The sequence below is a fragment of the Danaus plexippus genome (genome assembly GCF_018135715.1).
Source record: "Danaus plexippus chromosome 18 unlocalized genomic scaffold, MEX_DaPlex mxdp_20, whole genome shotgun sequence".
Taxonomy (NCBI): Eukaryota; Metazoa; Arthropoda; class Insecta; order Lepidoptera; family Nymphalidae; genus Danaus; species Danaus plexippus.
In genome coordinates, this window is record NW_026869853.1 from 4,551,349 (window position 1) to 4,562,896 (window position 11,548).

At 35.1% G+C, this 11,548-nt stretch overlaps 2 protein-coding genes and 1 long non-coding RNA gene across 3 annotated transcripts; 1 reads left to right on the top strand and 2 right to left on the bottom strand.

The window, feature by feature from the left end:
- Nucleotides 1-6: 6 nt before the first annotated feature.
- On the bottom strand, nt 7-4,379 carry LOC116772975 (intraflagellar transport protein 46 homolog). Its single transcript, XM_061528511.1, has 7 exons — nt 3,540-4,379; nt 3,366-3,468; nt 3,023-3,179; nt 2,621-2,787; nt 2,160-2,263; nt 1,874-1,986; nt 7-1,067 (listed from the first exon to the last, which is right to left on the bottom strand). Exons 1-7 carry the CDS (start codon nt 3,816-3,818, stop codon nt 800-802), a joined length of 1,191 nt encoding a protein of 396 aa, XP_061384495.1. The 5' UTR covers nt 3,819-4,379; the 3' UTR covers nt 7-799.
- LOC133320360 (uncharacterized) lies at nt 892-2,502 on the top strand. The gene is made up of 2 exons (XR_009753741.1): nt 892-1,010; nt 2,165-2,502. It is a non-coding gene; the product is annotated as an uncharacterized LOC133320360 (long non-coding RNA).
- Nucleotides 4,380-4,505: 126 nt separating the features above from the next.
- On the bottom strand, nt 4,506-11,159 carry LOC116772920 (uncharacterized). Its single transcript, XM_032665230.2, has one exon. The coding sequence runs from the start codon at nt 10,841-10,843 to the stop codon at nt 5,123-5,125; it is 5,721 nt and encodes a 1,906-aa protein (XP_032521121.2). The 5' UTR covers nt 10,844-11,159; the 3' UTR covers nt 4,506-5,122.
- Nucleotides 11,160-11,548: the final 389 nt, after the last annotated feature.

Below are 11,548 nucleotides of genomic sequence, written 5' to 3' on the forward strand. Positions count from 1 at the left end.
CACCCGTGTCATCGTCGTCGGTGTCAAGAGTGAACCGAGTTTAAATTATAACGATTCATCCGCAGAAATCCCTTTTATGATTTCAAAACCGAAAGGCCTTTTATAATTATTACTCCAGATATATGAACAGATATTTTTTTATATGGCTGTATATTTTTTCTCAGTGTTATATCAAATGTGCCAGTTACAATATTTACTGAACTAATTCAAAATTAACGATAGAAGTATATGTCGTATTCCGGCAGCCATTTTGTACGACTCTGACAGTTACCGTCCAATAATCAAGTTTTCTGATGCATTTGATATTTAAATTAATAAAAGCAATGTTTGTTCAGGGACACACTGAAGTGACTTCGTGGGGTTGACAAAAATGTTTTTTTTTTTATTTGGTAATATGTAACATTGTAAATAAAAAAATTGCCAAAGCGAGTACAGAATTTTATTTCGTGTGGTAACTTTCGGACGATCAGACAGAGACCGAATCATTTACGAAGCCTGTTTGTACGAATAGTCCCTTAAATAAAACCTTAAACGTATATACCAAATCCGTTATGTCGGACACCAATGACAACAATGATTAGGGTGCAAGCGAGGGCGTTTGATTATTCCTTTAAAAAATACAATTATGATTATGATATCTCTGACTATTGATTGCCGACAAAATCGATGATATTTAAATAAAAAAAAAATTATAACACAACTGACGAAATATACATATCTGTAAAATTATGTATGTTTATAAGTTAAAGTTCTTGTTACGTCCAAACTGACTTATTACGTAACATAAAACGAGACGTTTTTAACCGGCCATACCCTTCTCCTTCTCTCTTTCCGCAAACAACTGCGAGTTTTTTACCGCCGAATACAAACTGAAAAGCAGATGAAGCGCTTGTATCCTGTCATTGACAGTGTCGCCGTGGACGGGGATGTCGAACACGGCACAGACTATGTCGACGTATTGTGACAGCGAGCAGTCGACGCTGGCGGGGGGCACGCCGACCTCGTTCAAGGTATCCTCTATCGTGTCCGGCCATTCTGCCATTAGATCGTCTATATCTGGCATTTTCCTATAAAAAACAGAATCCAAGATATAATACATGTATTATTAATTAATAATGTTTATGAAATTATAAACATAAAAATAGGCTCTTGCTGCGATTGATATACAAATTCTTTTATGTTTTTCACATGGCTAAATGAATCGAAATTCCTTTAAACGCTAATATTCTTAAGCCTTTCACATCCAACTACATGCTATGAGAAAATACCAAACATTTTCCACACTAACAACAATGAAACATCTCGTGGTATTTCCGCTCTGATTTCTCTGGACGACGATCATGAGATTATGCTCATTAAAATATCTACGTGGGAAGGAGTATTTAAATCGTTGTAATACAATGTTTGCGTTCTGAATCAGCATGCGAAAGAACTTTGCTAGCGTCCCAGGGAAATAGATAGGGGGTTTGTGTGTTTCATCATTTTTTTTATCTAAGTATTTAAAGTAACTTCAATTTTATGACGTTAGATTTATTTATACTGTCTAATATATATTTAAGGAGAGATTGATCTATTATTGTCTTGTTTGCAATGTTTTTCTTTCATATTAAGATTTTTTTATGGAATTTGTAGTAAATTTATGTTCATTGTGTTTTTAAATCCATCAAAGAGTATATTTTTTTGATAACTAAACATAATACGTGTAGGTACAGCCTTATAAGGCTGAAGCGAATAGAATCCATTTGATTTCAAATACAATTATAATTATATTTGAAATTACACGCTCATAACAAGTAGAATCTATTGAATAATTTGTCAAAACTAAAATGACGGCATGTAAAGTTTTTTAATACGTTAACATATTTTTTCTTACCGTGTGTACGCGACCGTAGCGCGGGAGCGGCCCGCGTGAAGCGCACTCACATCACGTATCCAGCGATCCAGCGCTTGAGGGTTGTTCTCAGCGTTCTCAAGTTTTCGTGTCATCTGAACCATAGAAATCAGTTTCGTCAATTTTAAATAGTGTTACATATTTTAAGAAAAACAATTTTTAATATATAAGGCTTCGAGATAATACGGCATTCAGCCGTTTTAAAGCTATGAACAAAATAATCTCATCTCTAAACCCTCAAGTAACGATTGATTTAACTGTATCTGACCACAGTTGACTTGGCGCTGGTGGTCTTGGAGATGGCTCTCAGTTGGAGATGGAGTAACGCAGCATCGCTTTGGTCCGCGGACGGTTCATCCAACACCGTCAGACCTATTACAATTAATATATTTGCTCGACACTATGAAATACATATATTATTTTAATGAATGAGTTGTTAGCTAGAATTTTGCGTACGTAATTGAATAAACAAGTGCAACAGATTATATATATAATTAGGCTTAGTAAAACAAATCCATGCCGAATGACATACACGGAATAAAGAAGAAATAATATTTTTAAAAACAACTCACAACTGAAATATATATAAATAAATATATTAATGAAAACGATTTTGGTAATCATTATGAAGTAAAAGCTATTTATTCCATTGAAATAAAGACAATAAACTATTGTAAATGAGCTGTACATGTTCAGTACATGTCGAAAAAGTTGAATTCTTGGTCTCACCTAAGTTATCAATGAAGTCCAAGGCGTTATCAGCTAACGCTTTTCCTCTCAGCCCTGAGGCTGGTGTGGTCACCTTGAGGAAGGCGTCCGCATCTCCCACAGCGGGGACGTACTCCGGGATGAACGGATGGAGCTTGAAGTCTATGTCGATCTTCTGAGGGGTGTACCTGGTGGATGAAAAGATACATTCTGGTGAAATAATCAACCAAGTGCTCTTAGTTTAAAAGATAGAACCGATGATACTAATCAACTTCGCGTTATTTTAATATCAAATGGTTCCGCTGGTTGACAAAAAAAAATCAATTACTTTAACTAATATTTAACATTGATTACGAAAAACTCCTATCCATTTAACATTACATTAAACCGTTGCATAATTGATATCAACGAAAAGGTTCTCACTTCATAATATATTGAAACACATTGTCAAGCTCGGGCGGCACCTTCAGGTCCGCGTAGGCCTTCGGATCATACGCGCCCTCTGCCGGGATCACCACGCCACGTTTCTTCCCACTGCTGGCTTCCACTTGTTCCAAACCCACATCAGCACTATCTGATTCTTAAAACAGTATAAATTAATATATTATTAAATTTATTACACTAAATGTAATAAATTACTTCGATCTCATAACATATTTTTGAAACTGGGTCAATGATCCACTAAAATAGACTGTTGTGTGATACATTTTCTCTAATCGTGTCAGTATATCAAAATATTTAGTCTGTTATGACATGTATTTGATACCAGAGTGCGAGGAGTTATGTTGATTGCTGGACTGTCTTGATAAATCGCTGCTGCTTTTTACTTTTTTCTTCGCATCCTCAATATCGGACTTTCTTTCTGGAGACTACAATAGAAAGTACATTAATATTACTGTGTACGATTCGTTATAATTTAATAGATAGTTACTTTATTGACCTCATCCTCTTCTGTAAGATTATCAAACTTGTCAGGACTGGAATCGCTCTCGCTGTCTGAATCGAAGTCATGTCTGGCGGTGTGACGTACGGGAGGTTTGAACTTTGACATAGCCTTTATACTCTCCTCGTCGGAAGTCGGAGGGCTTTCAATCTCTTTGGCGTTAACCTCCACGGTCTCGTCATACATTCCTTGGACCTCTAGCCCAGGAATGGATTCCAACTCCGTATTTAAAGCTACAGTTTGACAGAGCTTGTGTTGTTTGTCCTTGGTTGTCATAGCAACGCTAGAGTGTATCACCAGGCCCGGCAGAATGGCGGCAAATGTGAGAAAAATGCATCTTAAATGGGGCGTTCTTATTAAGCTGGCACTATGAGGTACGGGGGTTGGCGCGTCTCTGTGATGTGTGGCGAGTGTGTCACAGTTTGATAACACAATTATCTATGAAGGATTTTATTAGTAAATAGTATATTTTCTTGCTATAAAAGACCAGGTGACATACATATACATACTATAGATCAGATTCACTAACACTTACCTAATCGTCAATGAAATGATTGCTTATCGATTACTAATTTTATAAAAATATCTATAATTTCATCCGACATGTGTTTCCCAAAAAATAAAAATGTTATACTAGTGAAAAACTTCTTCAAAAACGGATTGACTTGTAGGTAGACTTATATACACACATATAATCCAACATTTGCTTTTAAGGATTATGTCAAAGGATTTCAGATGAGAATAAAAAGCAGCCTAAGCATTATATTATGTAAAATAAATCAACAATCCTTTTATAACCGACAGTGATTACAGGAAATATAATTACATAATATCAATAGTACATTCTTAGGCCTTTAAAATATGAAACACCAAGATTGGTATGAATTCTGTCTAAAGGAACGACGATCTAACGTAAGCGGGTTTACTTTTTATGAGATTGTAGAGGTCTTAGTAAATGAAAGATTACAAACAATACATTTTATTAACTAAAATAATTGGTATTCTGAAATGTTTTGTACAAAAATAACATATTCGAGCCTTCAACACTCCCACATGCATGGTCACTGAATAATTCTATAAACTGATCAACATGATATGAAGTTATTCCTTACAAAATTTGTCAGTTCTATAAAAAATACGTCATCAATCACAATTATTTTATTCGAGGAGATATAAAAAAACATACAGATCCGTGAATACAATGTCACTTAAAAATTTCACCATTAGAAAAATAACATTCTCTTATACAACATAGAAAAATATTTAAAACTATACATTAAAATATAATTAGTCGCCTGTTTGTTATATTACGTGCGTTAGTGGTACCGTTACGACATCAATTATGTCCAGCACAATTGTGATGCGTAATGTGAGAGAGGTTATTAGTAAATAGATATGTTTTTATTGTCTAACTCTAATCGAAACGAAGTGGTTTCTGAACGTTCCAACCACGTTTCGGTGCAGCAATCAGTCTTTGTCCATCGATAAACTATAGATTTGGCACTCACGAGATATAGACTTGATGCGACTTATGTCACAATAAGAGCACAAGCCGTGTATCACGTCGAGACGAAAATAGTTCATCCTACTTTATTAATGAGCTCATCGCAAATGGCCGTCAATTCCTCGTTGGCCTTAGTCTTCTGGGACAGCGATTCTTCCAGTGACGTTATATGTAATTCCTTCCTCTTAATCATAGCGTTCAGCTTCAAGACCTCCGCCTCGTGGCTCCTGTTATACTTCTCCAACTCCTGATTGGCGTGGTTGAGTTTCGATGTCGCGTGCTGTTTCAGTAACTCATAGTTGTTCTGCATTTTCAACAGATTGTCTTCGAATGTCTTCAGAGAGGCCTTGTACTTGTCCTCGTTGGCCTTCATGTTTAATATTATCTGCTTACTCTTTTCGTACTTACTGTGTAGATCCCTGAAGGACACTTCCATGCTCGCGAGGTGAGCTGTCTGTTCGTCTCTCTCGCTGATGATTCTCTTTCTCTCTTCTGCATTTCTCTTTCTATCCTGTTCCATTCCCGCTATCAAACTGGCGATGGTTCGTTCATATTCTTCCACTACTACAGCCAGACTCTTGTTAATCGTATTCTTTTCCGCTAGTCTTTCGTTGAGCTCGTTCACTTTCCTCAATCTTTCTTTGCTCTCATTTTCTAAACTGTGCACTTGAGTTTCCATGTTTGCTAATCTTTCTTTTAATTCCTTGGACTCTAACCTTAAATTATGTACGTTTATTTCTTTCTCTGCCAATAGTTCCCTGAGTTGGGTCAGGGCAAAATCTGTCTCACTGTAGTGTCTGGGCAGAGGTACAGAACTAGCTTCTTCTAATCGCGAAGAGTTTCCGCTTAGAGATAAGAGTCTGTCAATAACAGCCATAGCAGGAGACGTAATATTTAGAGAACGTCTATTAGCTCTCGGCGGAGTTGTAGATTTTCTAGGCGAAACCATGGAGGCCACTGCCGGATTCACCACCATCATTGGTTTGAATGTCGTTGCGACAGGGTCATCGACCGCCCCACCGGTCACTGGAGCTGTACTTACTGTGATAGTTGAATGTTCTGGTGAAAGGCTGTCTTCTTGCATAATTGGCTTCAACGGAGTTGGTTTCTTCGGAGTGCTTTGTCTGTTTTTAATTTTGTTCAGAGCAGCAACTACTCCGTCAGAGGAAACTCGTTTTGCAAACAGTGGATCAAACTTAAGAAAGAGACTTTCTTTACCGCTATCTGCGACCATATTACTCTTATTTTGATTAAGCAGAAACTCAAATGCCTCGGCATCGATAAACATTTCGCCATTTTCATTGTTATCATCATTATTACGTGGTGCAGGCAAGTCGTCAAAATTCATCATATCTTTTTCGATTTCCATATCAGCCACTTTAACGAAATCAGCAAAATCCTCTGCCTCAAGAAAAGGGCCTTCTTCCGTATCTTCATCTTCTGTATGAACTTCTCGAATTGTGGCATCGTTTGTGTTGGGGGATGAACAAGTTACACTGCTTAAATTAGATGTCAAATTCCTGTCCAACACTTGCGCATTGTTTTCTTCAATAGGAAATGTCTCATCCTTATTTTGCATTGTCTCTTGTAGCTTATCAGAACAGGAGACGTCGTTTTTATGATGTGTATAATTTGAAACATCCTCGGATTGTTTCTCTGGCGATTCGCGAATTTTCGTTTTAGTTACAAATGGATTAAAGTTAATGTCATGTATTTCAGGCAAATTAAATACGTTCTTACAGATAGGATTTGTGCTAACAGGTTGGTGGACTTCATCAAATTCCTCAATGTTTTTATCAACTTCTGATATATTTTTTATATGTGGGTTAGCAATATAGTCTTTTTCTTCATAAATCTCATTAATTTTGTTGTCCTCGAGATCACCTTCAGATATTCTAGAACTTACTTGAAATGTATCAAAAGTCTCATTCCTATTTACAACGCAGTCAAAAGAGCCATTAGCTTTCTTTGCAATATTTGGCTTTTTCCGCTCTTGACACGACTTTCGCCGACTCGATTGCTGTGATTTTTGCATTACCGGTCGATGTTCCATAGGTTCATTGTATACGAAATTTTCTTCAATTACACTAGGCGGTGGTGACATTCTTATATTTGATTTTGTGGCAAAAGGGTCATCTATATCATCAAAATTAATATTATACCCTGTATTTTTCAACATCGAAGAGATGGGGGGTGAAAATCTTTCAACATTTTTTGTTTCAAACTGATTTTCCGAGTTTTCTGTGGCAGTTGTAACTTCATGTTCGATTATGTCGGTGGAATAATGATTATAATTGGTCGAAGAGATAATCGCATCCTGTACATTATCATTACTAGTTGTGGATGTAGTTTGGACAGACTGTCCACTAAATAATTCTTTACTGTCACTGGTAGAAATTCGGGTGTCAAATGTTCCTGCATTCAGATCATCTTCTTTCAGAATATTACAATTTGATACAACTTCTTCAGTTCCTTTTATTGTTGTTTCACAGGCGGCTGTTTCGTTTATCTGATCATTTGTCTCAAGATCAATTTTATCCACAATCTTATTTTCTATAGGTGTACCAAGAGGTTCTTCGAGCGGATATATGTGTTCATTTTCAATAGTTCTGAGTGAATTCTGATTAATTTCTAAGTCGCGTTTAGATACATCTACTTCCATATCTGTTGTAGTATTAATGAGTGTTTCAGGAATCCTTTTTACATTCGTTTTCTCATTAGTTTTTTCATTTGTGTGATTAACATCCAGCACACTATTAGCAGAGTCTAGTTTGAGGTTTACTTTGCTATCAATCGGATCGAATTTCAAGTCGAATGACGATGTCAGTTTGTTTATAGTTTCAAAGGGATTCAAATTAATTTCCAAGTCATGTTTAGATATATCTACTTCCATATCTGTTGTAGTATTAATAACCGTTTCACCTGTACTCATTTCATTAGTTTCTTCATTCTTGTGATTTTCATGCAGACCTTCGGAGAGTTCTTGTTGCTTTTCAATTTTGCTACTAATTAAAGAGCTTTTTATTTCAAATGACGATGTCAGTTTGTTTACAGTTTCAAAAGGATTCTCAATATTCTCTAAATCTTGTTTAGATATATCCACTTCCATTTCTATTGTAATGTTAAAAATAGCTGAAGGACTACTTATTTCAATCGTCTTTTCATTCTCGTTATTAACATCAAGCAGACTATTAGCAGAATCAAGTTTTAGGTTGACTTTGCCATCAAGCTCAGAGGTATTATTCTCTAAAGTCGATGTGACTTTATTTTTGTTTTCAGAAGTATATTCGTTTGTCTCCGCGTTGGTGACTGACATATTATTATCACACAGTGGAATACTTTCATCACATCTTACACAATCAGATTCAATAGTCTCTTCGTTATTCACCTGTGTGTTAGTACAAATGATTTCCGGATGATTTTTAATTTTTTGGACTATGCTAAAACTTTCTACTTCAGGAGATAAGTTTGAGTCTAACAAATTCTCACTGTCTTCTGCCCTTGATTCTAAAGTATCTACAACATTATCTAGAGGAGCAGCTTTGTCAAAATCTGCTTCTTGCATAAATATATTATTTTCTCCACAGGTCATGGTGTCATTTACGACACTGTTATTTGGCAAGTTCAATTCCATATTAAAATTTTCTGTATTATCAGATACTTTTAAGGGAGGTGTTTGCGTTATAAGAGTATCCTCTGAAGATATGATAACATTTTCAGGATGCATAATATTTTCAACAGGCATTGCAGTATTTGTATTATTTTCTTGGCTGCAAGACTCATTCAAATTTGTATTAGCAGTTGAGAAATTTATTGGTATATTGTTTATTTCTTCCTCAGATTGTTCATTGTTAAAGTCTTCACTGTCACATGGTAGTGGTACTTGTGCTGGTGATTTCTCATTTTCATTGAATTCAGATACATTCATGATGACTTTACGATTAGAAGGATCTGTTTCCTTATTTTCATCTATTTCTTCTCTGCAAGGCTCTATAATTTCATGCACTTCTTTAATTTCACTCTCAATACACACAGGTTCTACAAATTTAGTCACTGTTATATCTTGTTCTTCCTCTTGTCTTACATTACGCTGTTCAACAACTCCGTGACAGTCTGAAGACATACTCGGACTGTCCAGTGTCAAATTGACATTACTCAATAATTCATCAGAATGTTGTTTTGTAATCATATCATATTTCACTTCATTATAGCCAGTTGTTTGTTTAATATCAACTCTATCTAAACTATTGTCTAAATCATATTGAGATGTATTAATAGCATTATCTGCTGTAGGATCAATGTCATGCTTTATGTCTGTAGGTGATACGGGATTTAAACTATCTTCAAATGAATTAATTTTCTCATTATCACAATGTACCGAGCCATGTGAATTTTCATTATCTGGATCTCTGGGAATGTTCTCTTGGAAAATGTCATTTGAAATATTTGTATTACTTGTATGTTCTAAAATATTTTCTACTTTTAGTACATCGGTTTGGAGATTCTGCTTGTAATTTAAATCTGTTTCTTCTCCTATCGTAGCATTCTCTGTATTTGCTATCACAGTGTGTGTCTCTTCAATTGTGTTGCAGACAACTTGAGAACTAGCATTACTTTCACAAATAATATTTTCTGGTTGAATTGGAGATGGTTTAGGTGAACTTTGAGATGAATCTGTTACCCCAGGTACCATTTGAACTTTATCTTCGATAACTTTCCCATCGTTTTTACTATATGATTCACAGTCAAGAAATTCACAATCAGATTCTGGAGTATTTCGTTGGTCACGAGTATCTTGAACATGAACATTTTCTGACATGATTTTATTATTTTCCACTAAAGTATTATCAAAGGAAACCTCCATATCTTCAACAGTAGTATCCATATTTTCATGTTCCACAGGATTGACATTGGTCTTATCGAGACCAGCAGAATTGGTTTTGAAAAATAATTTGTGTATTGGAATTTTTTCTTCCTTAAAAATAATTGCCGTCTCATCTTTCCACAACAATTCCTTTTCCAAGTCGTCGTGAAACACAACACTATCTTTTAGCAAACTATTATTTCTTGAATTATTTTCTTTATTCTTGATATCTGTGGTTGGCGTTGAAGCTGAACTCGTAGTATGTTTTAATGATTCCTCCTTTTTTTGGGGGGAACCTAGATTACTTGTATCCGTATCTTCTGCTGGTATAGGGCTCTGAGATGGTCTGAACATATTCAATACACTTTTCAGTCCACGCAGGATTGGTGAACCACTGTCTTTCGGAATTTCTTTAGTCGGTGTGGTTGCTTCAGGAGTGTTAACCAATGATGACGAATTACTTGGTGATAATAAATTATCATCTATATTGTCAGATCCAGTTAAAGTCAAGGTTACATTATGGCATTCTATATCAAGAGATCTGTTTATTGGATTCCCATTTCCATCCAAAAATTGTTCTGTAGACAAGGCTTGTAATGGAAACTTTGGTGATTTCAAACTGCTATTCATTTTAGTTATAGTAGAATTAAATGAGCGAGTCAAATTTGCATTATCATTTATTGTGGTATTGGAACTGTCATCATCACATATATTATTGTCTCTACAATTTGCTGTAAAGCTCCTGGACATCGGAGAAGAGGCAGGAGTCATGGAATATCTTAGTTTCATGTTTAGTTCCGATACATCAAGATCTTCAAAGCCTTTTTCAGTGGAAGGAGTTTTAAGTAGCACATTACCGTTCTGTAATGAATTTTCTTTATCATCAAAATCGGTGCTAACAACATCAACCTCCATGGGCTCCACTTGAGCCATATTTAATTTTTTCTGCCGCACTACACTCTTAGAATATTAAAACGCTACATCCACCTCCTTTTCCTATATTATTTTATCTTTCACAACGTACACAAAAAAATCAGTCCAACGTTTACAGTACCTAGTTTCAGAGTTTCACTCAGATTTCTAACATTTATTACTGTGAAGACGCCGTATGTATGTCATATGAAAACAAAAATGTCCGACACGCAATTCACTCTCAAAATCTATTTTTAACCTTTTTGTACTGAAAGCAGTGCGACGTTCGTTTTATGTAACGCGCGCCCGAGGGACTCTTGCCAAAAAACAGTTACGGACGATTCGAACGCATCCACCGGTCGTACATATAAAACCGTTTGAAATATATTTTTCAATTTTAACTGTCACTGTCAATCATTTAAATTTGAAAATTATCTATGGCTTAACATTTGTAAATAAATAGAAAAAAACTAAGTTAAAATTTCTTTCTTAATAATAAATTTTAATATCAAAAATTCTATTCACTAAAATATCCCAATTCATAGTATATAAAAGTAGAATTATAGCAATGGCATAAGAACCTCTTACAGTTTCAATGATTTATAAAACAATTTGTAACTATTTCATGTAAATAAGCTTAACTTTTTTTAAAATATTATTTAAATATTATAGAATAAAAATTAACATGCATCTTAAAATTATCTAAGTTTATTAATTATTAATGTT

Excerpts from the sequence above, each read along its gene's own strand:
- LOC116772920 (XM_032665230.2), bottom strand. The coding sequence starts at position 10,843 with ATGGCTCAAGTGGAGCCCATGGAGGTTGATGTTGTTAGCACCGATTTT.
- LOC116772975 (XM_061528511.1), bottom strand. The coding sequence starts at position 3,818 with ATGACAACCAAGGACAAACAACACAAGCTCTGTCAAACTGTAGCTTTA. Across the intron at positions 3,180-3,365 it reads ACATAACTCCTCGCACTCTG|AATCAGATAGTGCTGATGTG; the intron begins GTATCAAATACA and ends TACTGTTTTAAG. Across the intron at positions 2,264-2,620 it reads GGACTTCATTGATAACTTAG|GTCTGACGGTGTTGGATGAA; the intron begins GTGAGACCAAGA and ends TAATTGTAATAG.